The sequence below is a fragment of the Canis lupus genome, chromosome 11 (genome assembly GCF_011100685.1).
Source record: "Canis lupus familiaris isolate Mischka breed German Shepherd chromosome 11, alternate assembly UU_Cfam_GSD_1.0, whole genome shotgun sequence".
NCBI lineage: Eukaryota > Metazoa > Chordata > Mammalia > Carnivora > Canidae > Canis > Canis lupus.
This window is the reverse complement of record NC_049232.1, coordinates 5,992,902-6,012,618: the sequence shown is the minus strand read 5'-3', so window position 1 is coordinate 6,012,618 and position 19,717 is coordinate 5,992,902. Positions and strand designations below refer to the sequence as shown.

The 19,717-nt window shown below is 39.0% G+C and overlaps 1 protein-coding gene across 1 annotated transcript in view; it reads right to left on the bottom strand.

The window, feature by feature from the left end:
• LVRN (laeverin) overlaps positions 1–19,717 on the bottom strand; it is a 64,791-nt gene that overhangs the window by 7,023 nt on the left and 38,051 nt on the right. Inside the window, exons 7-18 of the mRNA XM_038551853.1 lie at positions 19,292–19,435; positions 18,504–18,569; positions 18,329–18,394; positions 17,906–18,078; positions 16,106–16,182; positions 15,607–15,746; positions 13,284–13,339; positions 10,580–10,733; positions 9,005–9,099; positions 7,031–7,138; positions 5,938–6,105; positions 5,583–5,720 (exon numbers count right to left, since the gene is read on the bottom strand). Of these exons, the coding sequence (XP_038407781.1) occupies positions 5,583–5,720; positions 5,938–6,105; positions 7,031–7,138; positions 9,005–9,099; positions 10,580–10,733; positions 13,284–13,339; positions 15,607–15,746; positions 16,106–16,182; positions 17,906–18,078; positions 18,329–18,394; positions 18,504–18,569; positions 19,292–19,435 (1,385 nt within the window). The remainder of the gene's footprint in view (positions 1–5,582; positions 5,721–5,937; positions 6,106–7,030; positions 7,139–9,004; positions 9,100–10,579; positions 10,734–13,283; positions 13,340–15,606; positions 15,747–16,105; positions 16,183–17,905; positions 18,079–18,328; positions 18,395–18,503; positions 18,570–19,291; positions 19,436–19,717) is intronic.

Below are 19,717 nucleotides of genomic sequence, written 5' to 3'. Positions count from 1 at the left end.
CATTTGCTTATGCACCTGTTTCTCCATTTGGCTCTGTATTCCCCATCATGAAACACAAGAGAATGGAAGTGGGAATGGTGTAAGCTTTCATACTAAGGACTTTAGCCAATGTAACAGTATTTGAAGAAGAAATCAAGTGTTTGGTGAAAAAGGCAGTAAAATTCCTTTTGGGTCAGTTGAGTTTGAACCTGATCATACCCTTATATTCTATATTCTAATAAAACTAGGGTTTTCCTGGAGGCTGTGAGGCCTACATTACTTTTAAGAAAGCCAAAAACACTTGATGAGAATGATAGGGCACAAACACTGTTTCTCCTGCCTACATACAGTAAGTAACAACTCATACAAATTCTATTCTTCATCTCCACCCACACATTCTTCCATGAGACCTAGCCACAGATGCATGTCCAGATGCATTTTCTCTAACCTGCAAGAGGTCTTTATTGGTCACTGGAGGTTCACTCACTGAGATCAGGGCTCAAAAGATCATCTTTGGCCCAATGATTAGCTTAAACACCCCCACAGCAACCAGCACAGTGCTCTGAACATGGGAGTGAGGGGCAGAACCAAACCAAAGTTGTTTTAAATACAAATATTCTCAAATATAGCTTCAGATTAGACTTCCTTGGAAGAATTGGGGGCCTGGGTGAGGGGAGCAGATGTTCCTGATCTGCTGTGGGCAGCGCCCTCACCTTAACACTTGACCAGCCCTCTCTTGTCCAGTCCAGAGCCCTGAGTTCCAGCCATGTCCTGTGACCAGTCCCAAGGCAGATGCTGGGTCCTGCCCCCAGGCATTTCTTGGTGTCCTCTCCTCCATGCGAAAGATAATTTTTTTTCAACTGCTTGTTCAGATCCCACTCAAATCCCATTCTCCTCTTTGGCTCCTCAAACCTTCTCCAGCTCTTCCCGACAGCATTTATCAGATCCCACATCCTCATCACCTTATATCCCTGACAAGAGCTTAAACTAACCAGACCTTGGCCCGGGAAAACTAGAACATTTTATTATAAGAAAGAACCTTGGAATTGATCAAATATAATACATTTCATTTTATACAAAAACAAACCAAAGCCAAAATGTTAACTAAGAGGCCAATAATAAACAGTTGTTCTAGTAACATTCCAGATGAGAGTGTTGGAGAATTCAGTTTCTCATATGTTTCTCTCCCAGAACAAGTGATCTCCTGGCAAAGTGACACCCTGTTTACATTACATATATGGTAAGTAGCAGGATTATGGCTATAAGATATAGGAAAAGGGGCACGGAAAACTCTAGATTTTCTTCTGCAGGGCTCCTTGGGGTCTCTTTGAGGCTAGCATATATTATGAGTTTGCAAAAAGTGAAGGTTAACACAGTTCCCAACTGATGGGGTTGCTGTCTTTCTTGTTCACAGAAGGCTTCTCAGCATGTTCCATGAATAATGCTCAGTGGAACATACTGGAAAAACACTGAATTCATAGCTAACTGGCTAGTAATCAGTCACATTTCAGGAAGTTCAGAAAAGTCCTTTTCAAGTAATTAACATAAAAGTTAATTTGTCAGAGGCATTCGTGTATTCATCCTTTCATTTTGTCTTTTTTAAAAAGATATTTTATTTATTTATTTATTCATGAGAGGCAGAGAGAGAGAGAGAGAGAGAGAGAGAGACAGGCAGAGGGAGAAGCAGGCTCCATGCAGGGAGCCTGATATGGGACTCGAGCCCAGGTCTTCAGGATCACACTCTGGGCTGAAGGCGGCGCTAAACCTCTGAGCCACCTGGGCTGCCCTTGTCTTTATTATGTGAAGACTGGTAACATGCTAGCTTTCATGTCAAATATAACTGTTTACATAAGTGATGATTCAAATGTTCTGATGTACAACAAATTAAGTCAACATTCTTGTGCCATCTTTAGTATATATAACATTTTAATTATTAACCTGAGCTTTTATTTCCTTCTAACAATCCATATGTATTATCACTGTTCATTCAATCATTTGCAAACTTCAGCAAGACTGATCAATATTACAATTGCTATTAAATAAATGAACAGAAAGTAAATGAAAATAAATGTATTAGATGTAGAAAGCAAACCTATTTGAGTCTGAAAGACTTTTTGTGGCAGAATGTATGAGAGGAGTGAACTGAGATGAATTTGCTATAAATAGGCATCTATTTTATGAGCACAGCATCTTGTTGATGAGGGATTAAAATATTCAAGCCATGACTAAAAGTTCATACATCGGGATACCTGGGTGGCTCAGTGGTTGAGTATCTGCCTTTGGCTCAAGGCATGATCCCGGAGTCCTGGGATTGAGCCTCACATCGGGCCCCCCATGGGGAGCCTGCTTCTCCTTCCTCTGCTGAGGTCTCTGCCTCTCTGTGTCTCTCATGAATAAATAAAATCTTTTAAAAAATTCATACATCTATAATTCTAGGAGCTTCTTGAGGTTCAAAAGACCCATTTCGAGTCAAAAAATGGAGAATTTAATCCATTTAATACAGTTACATACATCATTAAAATAAATCACTGCACATCACTTCTCCGCCCTTTGGCTAAAATCAGGTATAAACTATTACACAATGGACCTTCCAGACACTGTTGCCAACATGTTCCTGTTCTCTAAACACAGAAAAAGAAAGGTTTTTCTGAGGAATAAAAGTTAGAGCACACTGAAAATCACTTAACTTGGGAGCAGTCTTTCCCATGAGCTGCCCAAAGCCATTTTGGGGGCTTGGTCGGCCCGGGTGCTGTGTGTGGTCAAAGGGGCTGGTCCACCTGTGGGAGCAGAGCCGGCCAGCTGAACTCTCCGCAGTGACGACCATGTTCTACACCTGAGCTGTCCAGCGTGGCCACATCATGCTCTTAGAACAGGACTAGTGCAACAGCGGAGCTGAATTCTAAATTCTATTTAATTTTAATCAATTCCAATTTAAATCAATATCCACAAGTTATTGTATTGAGCAATGCGGCCTTAGATACTTTTCAAATCAGGTGTCAACTGCTTTCATGTTAAACCGTATCAGGCTTACCTGGGGAGTTAGCAAAAGTGCAGATTTTCTGCCTTATTTTGACGGATTCTGATTTTAAAAGGGGTAGGTGGGCTTGAGAGTCTTTAGGTTACTGAGACACTCTAAGTGACTTCTACTGTTCTGCCTGGATTCACCTTGCCTGGGGGAGAGGTACCACGTCACTTTGAGCCATGGTGGCAATAAGTACACTCTAGAATTAGGACATTCTAGGTGCCAGGCACCACTAGATACTCAGCCTGACTCAGAATCGTGAACCTCTGTCTTCCTCAGAGCCCAGAGGTGCAAAGGAAGGACTAGAGGATATCACAGCTTATAGCAATGACAAGTTGGGTCCTCAGGCAAATTATAACACATTTCTTTTTTTAAAAAATATTTTTATGTATTCATGAGAGACACACAGAGAGAGGCAGAGACACAGGCAGACGGAGAAGCTAACCCTCTGGGGAGCCTGATGCAGGACTCGATCCCAGGACCACAGGATCATGCCCTGGGTCACAAGAAGACGCTCAACCAACTGAGCTACCCAGGTGCCCACATAACACATTTCTTAAAGGAGCTACTCTCTCAACATTTTAATTCCAGAACCGCTCCTAGATTGTTCGGTAGGAAGCGCAGGAAGAGAACAGTCCAGGACGGTTGCTGAACTGAATGGCCCTGGGCATTAGGACCACAGCAGCAGGAGGACAGGTGGCCTCCTCAGCCAGGCAGAGCCAGGCACTCAGACCTAGAAGGCGCTTCTGTTACAAACTCCAGGGAGACAGAACAGAAACAGAGACAACTCTATGAGGCTGGAATCTCTAAAATTTCAGGGAACAAGAGGATCAATGTAAATAATTCTCATTCCTATCCTAACTCCCAAATTCCTAGGAGGACCGAGGAAGGAGGGTAGTATATTTAATGACTTAAGCAAAAATGGAAGACACCATTTACTCCCAAGGCCTGAGGAATCTGAGGAAATTTAAGCAATTCATAAGGCCACCGAAGCAATGAATTTAGAATGACAGATAATTTAACACTGGACATAAGGTGAATTTTCTCAATTCGTGACTAGGCTAAGTGTGTTCCACTGATGAACCAGAAACATAGTACTGTACAGACGAGCTTTTATCTACATGTTGTAAATTTATTATTTAAAAGCACAATTTTTTGGTGATATAAAAGAGTTTAATAAATGTTAACAAAAGAAAAACATTCTAAGATTTTGTTCCCAGAAAGAGCCATATTCAGGAGCACCTAGGTGGCTCAGTTGGTTAAGCATCTGCCTTCGGCTGAGGTCATGATCCCAAGGTCCTGGGATCAGGCTCCGTATCAGGCTCCCTACTTAGTGAGGAGCCTGCTTCTCCCTCTGCCTCACCTTCTGCCATTCTACCTGCTTGTGCTCTTCTCTCTGTCAAATAAATAAATAAAATCTAAAAAAAGAGAGAGAGAGAGAGAGAGCCATATTTGTTTTGTTTTTGAGACTGGGGTGAGGGTGTTGGTGCATAGAGAGAGAAGGAGAGGGAGAGAGAATCTTAAGCAGGCTCCACGTTCAGTGCAGAACCCAATGGGGCTCCATCTCATGACCCTGAAACCATGACCTGAAGCCAAGAGCAGGATGCTTAATGGACTGAGCCACCCAGGCACCCCACATATTCACATTCTTTAACATTTATATTCTAAATGTACTTGCTGTTCCAAAAGGATAACTTATTTACAAAAGGTATCTTCCAACTTTACAAGTGGTGAGACCTCATAGCAGATACTGTGTATCTATCTGCTAACTCTAGCATTTGTGAGTACTTGTAGGACATATTATTCTAGGCTTTCAGGAATATATGATTAAGTAATGCTCTGGAAAGACCAGCCATCAAGGACATACTGTCTGATTTTTTCATGTGAATGTATATTTTACCCAACAGGGGGCTCTCAAGCAAACAGATTTAATCTTAAAAGGTGAGAAATATGAGGGACACCTGGGTGGCTCAGTGGTTGAGCGTCTGTCTGCCTTTGGCTCACGCGTGATCCCAGGTCTGGGATGGAGTTCTGCATCGGCCTTCCTACAAGGAACCCGATTCTCCCTCTGCCTGTGTCTCTGCCTCTCTCTGTGTGTCTCTCATGAATAAATAAATAAAATATTTAAAAAAGAAAGGTGAGAAATAAGAAAAGTTCAAGAATATAGAACTCGGATATGTGAAGAGGATCTGACAAATAACACATGAACAACACCCAGGCGGATATAGTGATGAACACTGCTGTCTTTTGAAATAGAGTGATCTACTTCACAAAATAAATGAATGGCTGGTATACACTCATACCAGAAAAACATGACTTGCTCTATTCTGTATCTCAGGCAAAAGACTTTACTGGAGAAACTGAGGTAGGTGAGTATCCCAGGCAAATTCATTTTCGTACAGGAAGCCAAAAGTGAGGCTATGGCTCACTTTCTCTTCCACAAATGAGACTAAATGCAAGAAAAAGAAACACTTTTCTGGTCAATGCAAAGGACTTTTGTGACCCCAATGAGACTAAGGTTGAGCTTCTAGCACCAAACCAATGACCTGTCTGAAAGAAAGGTCTCATATTTCCTTCTTACCTTTTACTCACAGCTTGCCAATTGTTGACTAAAAAGTCCTTTGCAATGTACCGGCCAACTTCAGATGCTGCCACAACTTCAATTATATTTGTTTCATTAAAAGTGAAAGGAGATGCAGTAATGGCGTACTCCATGTATCTGCAAAAATGCATTTGCAGAAAATAAATACACAAACATCATCCAGTAGAAAGTGAATTTCAACAAGTAGACTTAAAATCCCACGTGGTGCTAAATCAATAGTGCACAAATGGATATTATTTTAGTTGCTATATCAGCACATGTTCTATTTTTCTCCCTTTGGTTTATTAATTGTATTCCTCTGCCAGGATTTTGAAAATAGGTTGACCATAATCACCTGTTAAGTATCCATGGGTTTTTACTGCAACTCATTGCATAAGCAAGTTGAATCCTTTCTTCTTCCTTTGTTTTATTAGCGTACATATTTAACAAAAAGTCCCATTCTTCATCACTTCCCAAGGCAATGCCATAACATAAAATCACACTTTTAATCGGAGAAGGTATTCTGTAAGGTAGAACATGCAATGATATTTCTCATAGTAGTTAAGTTACATGTTTATTTAGGTCATTATATTTTTAGAAGGATGCTACCCAGAAAAAAATGCTGAGGTCTCAGATATAAAGATCAGAAGTGGGGATGGAGAAAGTCACTTGTGGAAACTGTCACTATTTCGTGATATTATTAATGTCACGAGAAAAGAACATCAGATTAGTTTAGAAACTAAAGAATTTTAAGAAATAAGGAAATTATAATAGTTCAATCAATGTATGCTAATAATTCAGCTTGAGCTCATATCATTTTTTTGAAGTAATCTCCACACCCAACATGAGGCTCAAACTCATGACTCTGAGAGATCATGGGTCAGATGCTCTATCCACTAAGCCAGCCAGGTAACCTTCATTTCATGTCTTATGATCACATTTCTTAAGAGTCCATCTGAGGCGATGCATTAGAGGTAACACAATAAAACCAGAAAGACAGTCTTGGTCTCAGCGCTCAGTGGGAATGCAAACTCACAGAGAATGAGCTTGTTGGACACACTTACATATAAATCACAATAACGAACCATCAAAGAACAACTGAAATAAGACTCAAGGTATGCAGAAGTGCTTGTTAGGGGCAATTAGCAGTCCTGGGTGACAACTCACTACATAAATTGAATCTATTGTCATTCACAGACCTACAGTAGACAAAGCAAAAACAGAAAGAAAGAAAGAAAGAAAGAAAGAAAGAAAGAAAGAAAGAAAGAAAGAAAGAAAGAAAGAAAGAAAGAAAGAGAATAAAAGTTTACTTGAAAAAAAAAATAGGAGAGACAGACTACCCAAGTGAAAACAAAACAATCCATCCCTGAATGAGAACATCAAAAAGGTAGAGAAATTATTGGTGTTGAAAGAGGACAGAAATAAGGGCAATCCAATACGAGTCTTACTCATTCTCTGGATGGTTTGCCCAGTTTTTGAAGAGCTCTCTTGACAACTGAAGACAGTCTTCAAGGCCCAACCAGCACGCAGTTTCAAAAAGTTTTTCCAGGGCTACTCTTAAAGGAAAGCGCAAAGAAAAACATTTTTTTTTTTTTGCTATGTTTGCTACATTTATTTTCTTCCTGCCTCTGAGCCTATGTGTTTCATGACAAGATGGGTATTTTAAAATATCCTTCCAATAACATCAGGTTTTTTTTTTTTTTTTTTTAAATAGCTTTTGTGGATGGCAAACTTATTTAAGGCTCAGGGAAATATTTGCTGAGATGCTCTCAGACACCAAATAAACTCGTTTAAGCCTGGTATTTTTTGAAAGTCAGAAATAAATTCCTGCCGTCCCTCATCTCCCTCAAACACACACGGGAGTACACACACTCCACATCTGTTATCAATTTATTTTTCCTCCCTTTTACAATAATTGCCTTATGGATAGAAAGAAAAAAGACTTGAGAGTATTTGATCTACTACATTTAAAAATGAAGTTCTTTCTCTGTACATGGAAAGGAGAGGGGATTGTTTATTTCTCTCTTTCCATGACGTGTTTCCCTTGCTTGAACTTCTGTTTCTTCCTCTACTCTGCTTGGTTATTATGTCCATGTCCAGAAAAAGAACAGAGATTTTTGTTTTGTTTTGTTTTGATAGCTGAGCAGGGATACCCAATTATCATTCACTACAAGTTCAAAAGAATACAGAGAACAATAATAAATCCAGAGAAGCAATGCTGGGAGGCATGTTTCTCTATGCTCCCTACTCTCTCAGACTTGGATTCAGAGGTAAAGGAATCAAACTGGCCATGAGTTTCCAGGAAATGCAAAAGCCATATTGCAGTTGCTCTACCCTCCAACTGCAACCCAGCCAGGCCTGACCTTCCAATAAAGTGAAGTAGAATGTCCAAGGGTGGAGGACCTCTGAAAGATAGTTCTGAGTATTCATTTACACACTCCTTCCCTCTCCCTACTCATCGCAAATTGGATGCAGCAAGATGGAGTTCTATGTAAGTACTGCTAACTCCCCAAGGTTACTCTGAAGACAACTGGCCTTGGGATGCTATATAGAGCAGATCATTTCAGTCCAATTTAGGAGAGCCAAGGATATGGCTGGCTAACACCTGTGCTGCCTCAGTGAGCACAATTTTGCCTTTCTGTTCATGCACCCAACTCATTTGCCCACTTACTATCCCAGCTAGTCCTCATTGTCTTCCGTCTACTGGTCTAGTCAACCCTATATCCTTCTAGTCACATGCTCTGGCATAGAAATGTCTCCCCTCCTAGAAGGATACTCTTGAGAGACAATAATTACATTTTATATATTTTGTGTTTCTTCTTGGTCTAATTGATTTCAGCTTCATGTTGACTAGAGCTATAAACACAATCTCTGTACCACTGTAGATAACAAATTCCCTCTGTAAATCTAGAAGCTCCCTGTCATTTGCAATACTTACTCATGCTCATGCACAAATGACTAAAATATTTCAGGCAATTTCTCGCATCATATTTGTAGAATGAATGGTAGAATTGCTGTCATCAATAACATACAGAAAGGACATTTTTCTCTTGTGGCCTTCCTCTGCCTTCAATTCATTGGTACAGGCTAGTTTTGCTCAGTATACACACAATCTCAACCAGTGGCCTAAGATTTCTGAGTATAGAGCTATAAATTCCTGTGGGTACATGCATGTATTTTGCAGGTAAATTAAGATCCCAAACTAGTATTTTCTACTAGGATACATGTAATTTCACCAATCCTAAGGCTACTGTTCTCAAGTAACATACAAAATCTCCCATTAAATCATAGGTATCAAGATCTTATTAATATGAGTCTGGAGCTCCATCTATCAACCATTGAATCATTTTATTCAATTGTAAATTGAATTGAGTATAAGTTGAATATATATATTCAGTATAGAAAAATTAAAAAATACTTACAGGGCTAAATAGTCATCTTGTAATGTTGCCATGTTTTCACGAATCACAGTTGAATACATATTCCATATTGAAATAAGTCTCTTTAATAGATACTTCTATAAACAACAAGGGATACCTACTGTTAGTTTTGGCTCACAACACTGAATTTGCATTGTCTTTTCCTTTCTCTGAAACGACATGAATAGAAGAGTGACAGATACTTCCCGAGAAGTTGTCTTTATCTGTTACTAACCATGCAACTGGTTTATTCTGTAGCCTCTCTACGTTTAGTTTCTTCATTGATAAAATGGAGTTGCCAAGAATACCAGTGCAGTTTTGTGAGGACGAAACAATATTAGGTATATGAATGTGCTCCCTGGCACATAGGAACTTGATAAATCTTAGCACTTACTACTATTTAACATCACTTGGCACATTTTCAGGTGTCTTCAAAATAGAGAAAGAAATGTAAAATTTTAACACTATTAAACTTTCTACCTTAACAGTTCTATGCTTCATATCTACACCTCCAAGAAAATAAGGACAGCTGATTTATGCTTTGGACAATTGTAAGCCGTGGATCTAAATAAATTTTCTTCAATTGAGCACTCAGCTGGTGAGTAATAAGGTTATAAAAGTTATCCATTTGCAATACACCCTTAAGCACAAAGTAGATGTTATTCCTTGACATTCTTTAAAAACAAATCTGAGTTTTTACTTCTTTTACCCAGAATCAGGTGTCAGAGATTATCAATAAGCCACCTCCATCCACAGTTAAGTGCCGTATTTTATGGGTCACCATCTCCATGCTCAAGGACATTTCCGCCAGCACTCTGGACATCAGAGGACAGTCTAGACCCTTAAGGTATTTGTGATCTCGTCCTCAAACTGCCCCAGAAGCTCACTTGGAATTATCATCTGGCACACTTTCTGGTTTGTTTCTGGTCCCTAACTCTCCAAAGGGTTACTCCCTAACTGCTACTTTGGTTTTCCCTGGGCCATCTTTCTTCTGATCGCTGCTTAAGATCTCATAATGGAAGTTTTCTCCTTTTGTGTTGTTTCAGTTATGATGGTATGTCACTGCCCTATGAATTCCAGGTTCCCCCTCTCACTTGCCAGCATCAAAAGCAGCTTCAAAACTTTGACTTTTTCTGGAGTATCCCTCTCTGGTTAAGCATTGGTCCTGTAGATCAGAGTATTTCAATGATGAATATAGGGTTGTTAAAAGTCTTTCTGTTTGACTACCAATCTTTTAGAAGAGTAATTGCTATAAGAGAAAAAGTATACCATTTCCATCCACTTCTGGGTTCTTAGGGTACATTGTCACTTCATCAAGAATAAAGACCTTTCTAAACTTCTCTCATACTTACCTCCTAGACCAGGTCTATGACTAAAGTATTTTCTTCTAAGAATAACCAGCAATTTCTAAGAAAATGAATATATATCCATATATATATATATATATATATATATATATATATATATATATGGCTAGTAGACTATTACTTGGGGAAAGATGTGTTTCACAGATGCTGGAAAGATATGGAATGAGGAAGAGAGGACTTTTTAAAACCACATAACAAAGAAGGAAATTACCTTTAATAATGGGTACATATCATAGCTGTTCACATCAAAAACAAGATCCTTGGTTACCAGGTTCACCAAGACTGCATACCACACTATGATTTCATCTTCTTCAGCAAGGTACTTGGTTAAATCAAGTGCTGTTTCAATCTCAATATAATTGTTTCTGTTTGGTTCAAAAAAAAATACAGACTCAAAATACCTCCACTTGCTAAATAATTTGCACACTTTCCATATTTGTTCCATGCTTTGATGCCTCACTTCAATAAGATATGTTTAATAAGGAAGCTACAGGTCCCATTTCCTTGATAAGATGGGAGCCAAGCAATGCTGACACTACAGTTTGATATACCTTCAAGCACCCAGATTTTTGGAGACTATAGGAAAATCCAGGCCAAATGTTGGACTGCTCATCCAATATTACAAAATTGAATATTACAAATTCTACAAAATAGAATTTCTAGTAATTTCTACAAAATAGAATATTACAAACTAGTATATAGGACACGACTCTTGCCTACCATTGGGGAGCTTATTCTTTGAGGCTCAGGAGCTGGGCCTTATGAGCTGCTAATGAGTCCAAGAAAAGGCAATGAAGACAGTGAAAGTATCAAGGAAAACACATGCGTGTGATGGAAAAGTTAGGGAAGGCCTCCTAGAGGAGGAGCTTGAGAAGGGCAATGAAGGCTGGGTAAGATGGAAATGGATAGGGAGAAAGAGGAAGCCCACTTATGACAAAGAGGATAAAGAGGGAACTGGTGTGATGAACAGACCAAGCAACCAAGGCACAGGAGTCCTTTAGTGGCTGAGAGGTGGAGGCTGGTAGATAAGGTGGATCAAAACTGTAGAGAGCTCTGAATGTCAGGATGAAAAGTTTACACATAGTGGGAAGGTATTTAAACAACTGGGGTGACATCGTGAAGCTGATGCTGAAAAATGTTATCACAACTGCTGAAGAAGACAAGATGGAATTTAAAGGAACAGAAGGCTGGATGCTCACACAACAGGCTAAGTAACAGATAATGGGCCTGGCTTAACATGCAAGCAGAGAAGGTGGTAAATAAGGTGAGAATCCAAAAGACATCTTCAAGAAGGAAGAGGTAAGACAGGTTGACTAAATGACAGATGGAAAGAGAGAGAGAGGAGTCAAGGATACCTCTGATGTTTCAAGTGTGGGTGATGGGAAGCATCATGGCACTCTGACAGAGAGAAATTGATAGCGGGGGCAACTCAGAGACAGAAATAAAGTCCACTGTGTCAGGTCTTGAGTTTAAATGGCCACAGGATAATCAGAAGGCAGGAGGGAACAGATGGAGATGTATATTTAGAAAAGTCATGAACATATCCTTTCACAAAGCTTTATTGATTAGCTTATATCTGCTGGGCCCTGTACGTGCACATAATAAAATGATCCCTGAAACCATCAGAATGCATAAGGCATCCAAAGGAAATAGAGAAAAAAATAACATAACAATGGTAGGTCTGAAGGATGCTTGTAGCAGCAGGCAGAAAAGTCAGACACAAGAGGAAAACCAGTTTTGTGTCTCGGGACCCTCTAGAAGCCAAGAGAGGTTTCTCGGAGGATGTGGTTCAACAGTCCCAAAGTCATGGTGGTCCTAGACAGGGGTTGCAGCAGGTCAGAGAGCAAGGAAACATGCTGTAGGTCACAGAGGGAAAGTGGTAAAGAAATGAAGAAAAAAATAAACACATTCATTCAAGAAATAGGGACAGGCCAAAGAAAGACAGAACATGCTGGATAATTTATTATGTATACTCCTTACTTTTATTGTCTGAAAATTTAAATTCTGAACACATATTAATTTACCTGGATAAATACTTAGCACAGCTTATATTGAATAAATGTAATAGAAATAAAATCTAGAATTCTGTAGTATACTAAAATATAGGCCATATCTCATTAAAATTATACCTATAGCCCTTACCCTCAGGTAACAAAAATCACTTCAAAATCTCAACTGATAGTCTATTTCTAGTAATTCTATTTTTTTATATGCCAGCTATTTCCTTAACTTACAATATTATAGAAAAATACAAATGCATCTACAATCTTCCTAAATTTATCCATTTTAATATTTAACAGCCTTTACATACACAAGCCCAAATAACTTGTATTTTTACCTGTTTAATAACTTGATAGAAATTTCAAAAGTAACAATTCTAATACTTTTGTGATAATCCCAAGAATATTTAAACACTATGACCTTTTACCATGTACATCTTCTGTACTGCATCCTTTAAAAACTCCCCCTTTAAGGAATTCCTTTTAAAATGTTGAATCACATTTTCATATTATAAAACTGAAACTCTCTCCCCATGGAGCACTAACTTCTCATCCCCTGCCTCGCCCCCCCCCCCCGTCCCCCTCCACCCGGCCATCACCCTTTCCTTTTCCATCTCTAGGATTCGGACTATTCTGAGGAACTCATATAAGAGGAATCACATAGTATTTTGTCTTTTTGTGACTGGCTTACTTCACTTAGCCCAATGCCCTCAAAGCACATTCACGCTGATACACATCCCAGCAACTTTCACATTACAAAATTCCTTGGTACCCTCAGAACTCAATGCTAATCCTAGTAAGTTGGGCCCTAAATATACTGAAGGAGCAATTTCATTTCATAGTGATTAAGGCTGTAATATTTTACTAAGTTCTCAAGGTACACTCTAAAGCCAGTAGTGAAGAAAATATACTCACTTAGACAAGGAAAAGGCATCATCAATCAGCTGCAGCCTGTGGATAACAGGAATGCCCTGCAAATTAGATCCAAATTTGTGCAGGAAAAGATGAGAACATTTCTTAGCAATAGGATAATTTTCAAAATAATAACAGCATTTCAAGATCAGTGTTGCTTACGAAGCACTTTCATGTGAATTGTCTCTTGTGCAGAGAAACAGTAATCACTAAGGATAGTCCCCATGATTTATTTATTAGACATCTGTTTTTGATAAGTGATCCCTCTGGACATCAATCATAAGGCTTTCATCTGGCAGAGAGTTTTGCCAAAATACTCCCTGAAAAACGGCATGGCAAAAAAAAAAAAAGAAAAGAAAAGAAAAAAGAAAGGGAAGCCACGTTTAAAAGGCTATCCAAAACAGAAAGTGTATGTTAAATTGTCTTATGCTGTCCAAATTGTTGTCAGGAGAACTTCTGGCATAGGCAGCCTTACGTACAAAGCCTTGTGTACATATTACTTAGCACTATTTTGGTAATACTGAAGTATCCTGAGTGGTGTCTGTCATCTCTAGATCTTACTAATTTGACACAATGCCACCAACAGAGCATCCTGGATCCCAGAATCCCAGAAAGGCAGGGGTTAACTGTTTAGGCTTCGTCTTGACCACTTGCCACTGCCAGGTCACTGGACTGTCCCAGCTGGAGTGTCCACAGGGGGCCCAAAGCCTCCTATCCTCACGCATTTTCATTGGTTTGGTCCCAGAAAATTGCTCTTCACATCACCTTGAACTTCTCAGCAAGCCACACTTCGATCTTTACTCGGCCTCATTTCCCTTCTGACAGTAATAACACTATTTTCTAAATTAATATTAATAATAGACATGGTGTTTTATTTGCTCCCCAATTATAAAGTAGAAGTAACTGACCACAGTTTTTCAATAAGTCAGTCTACAATAGTTTCAAAAAATCATTGCTAGAAGGGTATGACCTTGCTCCACAGCTTACAGCACCCTTAGAAAGCAAGAAGAGTGGTGCTACTCTGGGGGCCCCTGGGTGGCTCAGTGGTTGAGCGTCTGTCTCCCTTTAACTCAGGGCATGAACCCGGGGTCTTGGATCGAGGCCCACATTGGACTCCTCACAGGTAGCCTGCCTCTTCATTTGCCTGTGTCTGCCTCTCTTTCTGTGTCTTTCATGAATAAATAAATAAAATCTTTTTTTAAAAAAAGAGTCTAGCTACTCTGAAAAAGATTTGAAAATAAAATCTTATTATGTGTGCATTTTGTAGCCTTATTCAAAAGCCTAATGATAATTTTTTTTAAATTACTGACTATGTTCTGAAGGCCTGAATTGTGTCCGGCCTCTGTTAAATATGATCCATATACCACCTTACCTAATCTCCACAATCCTTTATGTAACATTGGTCTATTAAAACACCATTATACAGATGGGAAAACTGAGGAATGATTGGCCAGATAAGAAGCCCAAAGTTACACATCTGGTAAATGATGAACACAAGTCGATTGGACACAGAAGCCCCCCTCTGGACCGGTAACACTGAATATCGTCTTCTGCTAGAGAGGCCACTGTGTATTTCAGAGAACTTTCGAAGACATAGACACTAAAGATATCTTTTAGCTCAGTTCTCTAGCTTGAAGAATGGTGTCCCAGTGAACTAACTGACCACGGTTTCGCAGCAGAGCCAACTCTATAGACTCCTATGCCAGCATCCATCTCCACCAATGGAGACTGAGTTTAATTCAACCAATCAAAATCTGACTGACTAGAGCTAGCCAACATTTTAAGATTCATATATGGCATAATGACTTATCTTCAGTGATAAAGTGATAATAGATTCTATTGCTACTTTGTGAACTAAAGTCTCTGAGGGAGAGTAAGAATATAAGTTTTAAAAAATTAACACTTTTCTGGCATAGACTGTGTATCCATTAAGGGCTTAGGAATTTTAAACACATGTTTACCCACATTGTCTATCATCCTCATAAGTAAAAAAGCTCTATTATTCCCATTTAAGGTGAAGAGATGGAAATGGAACATTTAAGCAACTTGTCTGAGATCACAAGATTAATGGTTAAGAGGAAAGTGTATTCTGATTTTTACCTAGAGAGGTAAAAGTGTTGAAGAAAAATGTTATTAATGTTCAAAGCACAGTACATTGAACCTAAATCTCCCCTTTCTAAGAATGAGGGGAAAAAATACAATATGGCTTGATTTGAGAGGTGGCAGTGAGAACAGAGTCTCTTCTCACCAGAGGGGTTTATGAAAGCTTGACTCAAGACTGCGCTATTAATTGTATTTAATAGTAGATTAAAAAAAGTAACCTTACCTTAGGATCTTTTTCAAGCTGTTGATTTAGCTTCTTCCAACCTAATTGATCATAGTTAACCCTGTAATATCCAGTCACATTTAAATTTAGAATCACCCAGTCATGATCCGAAGCTGAAACTTTCATTTCAGGGAATATTTCTACAAAGGTACATGGGAAAAGTGTGAACTGGTACATCTAAAAAACATTCCAGTACATGTTTATACTATATCCTCTTAATCCTAAACAAGAAAACTCAATAAATACAACAAAAAGTAAAGGAATTCTAAAATATATACTGACCTAACCATATAATTGTATTTTTTCACATATAATAGCTTTTGATTTGAAACTTTTCTCTAAAGTTCTATGTTAGATAAGAATGATGTAAGATTTTAGTTTGATGCGAGACAGCTTTTCAAAAGCTATATGCTTTCACATCTTATTCTCTGCCTTTCTATATGTGTGTAATATATACTCGTGCATACATGTGAAGATATTTCTAAAACTTGTTACTTACTGCTGCTTTTATCTAGCCAGACCAGAGACTGTGCAGTTCCATTTTTTATCCAGAGAATAGGTATAATCCATGTGTCACTTATCAGGAAAAAAAACAAACATTCAGTTAATTTGCAGACACAATCTATAAATTCTGAGCCAATGTTAACTGAGATGATACAAAGAGAGGACTCAAATTCTTTGGTCAATAGATAAGGGTTTGCTCCTAGGATTATTCATTTTGTTGTTGTTTTTAAATAACTTATTTATTTGAGAGAAAGAGTGAGTGAGAGAGAGAGTGTGAGCACGAGGGGGGCAGGGTCAGATGGAGAAGTAGACTCCCCACTGAGCAGGCTCACTTTAGTGTTATAAGTCAGTTTTACTTTAGCCTTTTGTTCACTTTCTTTTTAGTTTGTCTTCTTTAGATTTTCTTATTAACTTAAGGCAGTTAGTAAGACAATCTTGTATATGAATTTTTCTTTCTTTCTTTCTTTCTTTCTTTTTTTTGTATCTGAAACTCTCAAGGCCTGTTTGTATTAAATTATAGCCTCTTGGCCTCACTCAGGCGTTGTTCAAATGCTGCAGACAGACCCAACTCCATCTGCGCCAAGAGAGTCAAAGAGTAATTTCAGAAGAAAAAGCTTGACAAACATTTCAAAATGCTTTTCTGCCTCAAGCTTTCTCCTCATCTGAAAAGTGTTCAGCACACATCAGCCAGATTATTCATATTTACTGAATGCTGACATTCTTCCCACATTGGTGGACGTGACCTGGAGGAAGCAGATGACTGCAAGAGGACATTAGTCATCTCAAGAGTCACAGGCCTTGGAGTTTGGACAGGACTTGGAATATGGCTCAAATTGGCTCACAAATCTGGTTTCTCAAAGACTATGAATGAGGGTCATGTTTATCCAATAGTTAAGGCACACATCTTCTCAAAAGTCATGGAATCTTGATGAGCACCAGAGGATGTATGGGCGTGTTGAATCACAACACTGTACACTTGAAACTAATATAGCACTGGGCATTAACTAACTGGAATTAAAATAAAAACTTAAAAAAAATCATGGAATAGCAGAGTGAGAGAAGGGACCTTCCATTCTCCTGGTTTGTTTCATTCATTCATTCATTCATTCACTCATGAGAGACACAGAGAGAGGCAGCGGCATAGGCAGAGGGAAAAGCAGACTCCCTGTGGGGAGCTGGGATCACCCCCTGAGCCAAAGGCAGATGCTCAACCACTGAGCCACCCAGGTGCCCCAGTGCGGTTGATATTCAAACCCAGGTGAAGGCCAGAATTCTCATAAGCACGGCTATAAATACACACCTACGTGCACATGTGGACATGGGCAAAACTATTCGTCAAGGACACAGAGACCACTAAGTTCCATTTCTAGGGAAATAAAGACGACTTGGCAGCAGTCAAGTCTCTTTGTCTCTTACCTAACATGAGGCCTTGTATGGTTCTGTTTTGCTGCCTCTCACCCAGAATCCTGAGTAATTCATTAATTCTGTCTGAAGGACAGAGAATGTATGACCCCTAAGTCTTTGGTTGCTGGTGTCATCCTAAATGCCAAGGGCAGGGGTACTGCCTTGGATCCCTCAATGCAAGTCTCTGGCCTCGCTCAAGACATCAGGGGCTCTGTCTCAACCCAGCACCCCAGGAACACCCTGCACAGATATGAAGTTGCCTGTGCCAGAGCCCCTCTGCAGAAGAGCGTGTACCCAGCTGTGTGTTATGCTTCCTCACCAGCAGGCTGCTTTCCATCTGATGGGAGCTTAACCCCAAGGAAGGTGAAGACAGAGGAGCAAATGTACCTACTTGTGGGTTAGGAGAGTCTCGTTTTTAACTTTCCCAAGATAAAATGGCTCCTGTTTGATGACGCCAGTGGACACATTTAAGGTAATGACTGGAAAACCACTCTGGTGTGTCCAGCTGTCCATTATGCTTTTTACTGTTGCTGGCAAAAGAATTTTATTCTGATCATCTATGACCTGTTTAAAAAAAAAATCATCACAAGAGCAGATATTTACCATCAAAATCTCTTCAGGTAGCAATCTCCCAAAGGAAACTACATTGCTAGCTATTCTATTCTTCATTTATACAGTAATCCTCAGTGGGTGATATTCTGGGCCTAATTCAGAATTCTGCTCAACTCTCTATGTGAATGAGTCCTTAGTTCATTCATTCATTTACTCACTCATTCATTCATTGAACATGCATGTCAGGAAGTAGGACTATTACCATTTGAAAATGTCTCCATAGATCATCTTGCTCAGCATTTGAGTAAGAAAATGTCTTCAAATATGACTAAAAAAATAGAGACATTAAAAAGAGTGGAGAAGTTAAGGTCAAAATAAATAACATTTCCAATCAATTTATGTTTTCTGCCTCCCAGGTGACAATTTTATAAACTTACCTTGAGTGCACTGATAAATAAATTCTCATTCAGGAAGCTGGAAAGCATTCGGGCCAAAGATGCTCCCTAGGACAAGAAACAGTCCATTGTCTGAACAAATTCAATATATAAATATTGACACATCCCATTTTGATAAGCAATATTCTAGGCTTTTCTCCCAATTGTATTGCATACTTCAGTTGAATGTTTGGGTTATCCCCAAATATGCCGATAAAATGGTAGACTGTCACTAACAAATAGGTAAAAGATGAACAAATGTACTACATATAAAGAATTCAAGGGCAGCCCGGGTGGCTCAGTGGTTTAGTGCTGCCTTTGGCCCAGGGTGTGATCCTGGAGTCTCGGGATCGAGTCGGGATCGAGTCCCACATCGGGCTCCCTGCATGGAGCCTGCTTCTCCCTCTGCCTGTGTCTCTGCCTCTCTCTCTTTCTGTGGATCTCATGAATAAATTAATAAAATCTTTAAAAAAAAATTCAAGATACACAATATATTTTAAGCTGAGATATTTACAGGGTAAGAATAAATTTCCACCAAACAGAAGGGTTCACCTTAAAAGTAGCAAGTTGTTTCAGTGTTTTTATAATGATGGATGGTACTGAGCACCTAATATTGGTTAGATGAGAATTGATTTAACCACATGTTCTGAAATCCATCTGCTGAATAAAATTATGGTTATTTGTATCAAAAGTTGCACAGTATCATCATATTAGCCTATCATTCTTAGAATCTATTTTATGTACCTTACTGCAAGAGTGCAAAACAAAAGGAAATATGTGACTGATTTTACCTTGTTGTAAGTAAATAAGTCAAAGAGCTCATTTATTTCACTGGTTTCTGTGAAATTTTCCACCTTCAAGGACACAGCTCTAGACACCAGGGCGTGATCTTCACTGAGGACATTATGTAAAATGTTAGAAAAAAAGATCTCATTCTAAAAGGAAAAGATTGAGCAACATTAACTTCTTAGGTGTCACAGAAACACAAAATTCAAATACTGTCAAAAACACCTTTCAAAAACTGACACTAACGAGGGGAAAAAATCATTCAGATGCGCTCTATGAGCTGACATATGCCAAATAAGTCAGGATTCTTGAAAAACAAAACTCTAATATACTTTTCTTCCCATTTAATACCCTTCTTATTTCAATTTTTAAAAAAACCCATTACAAAAGTCAGAATGTTTCCAAGAGAGCTATCTACACTTCCCCAAAGG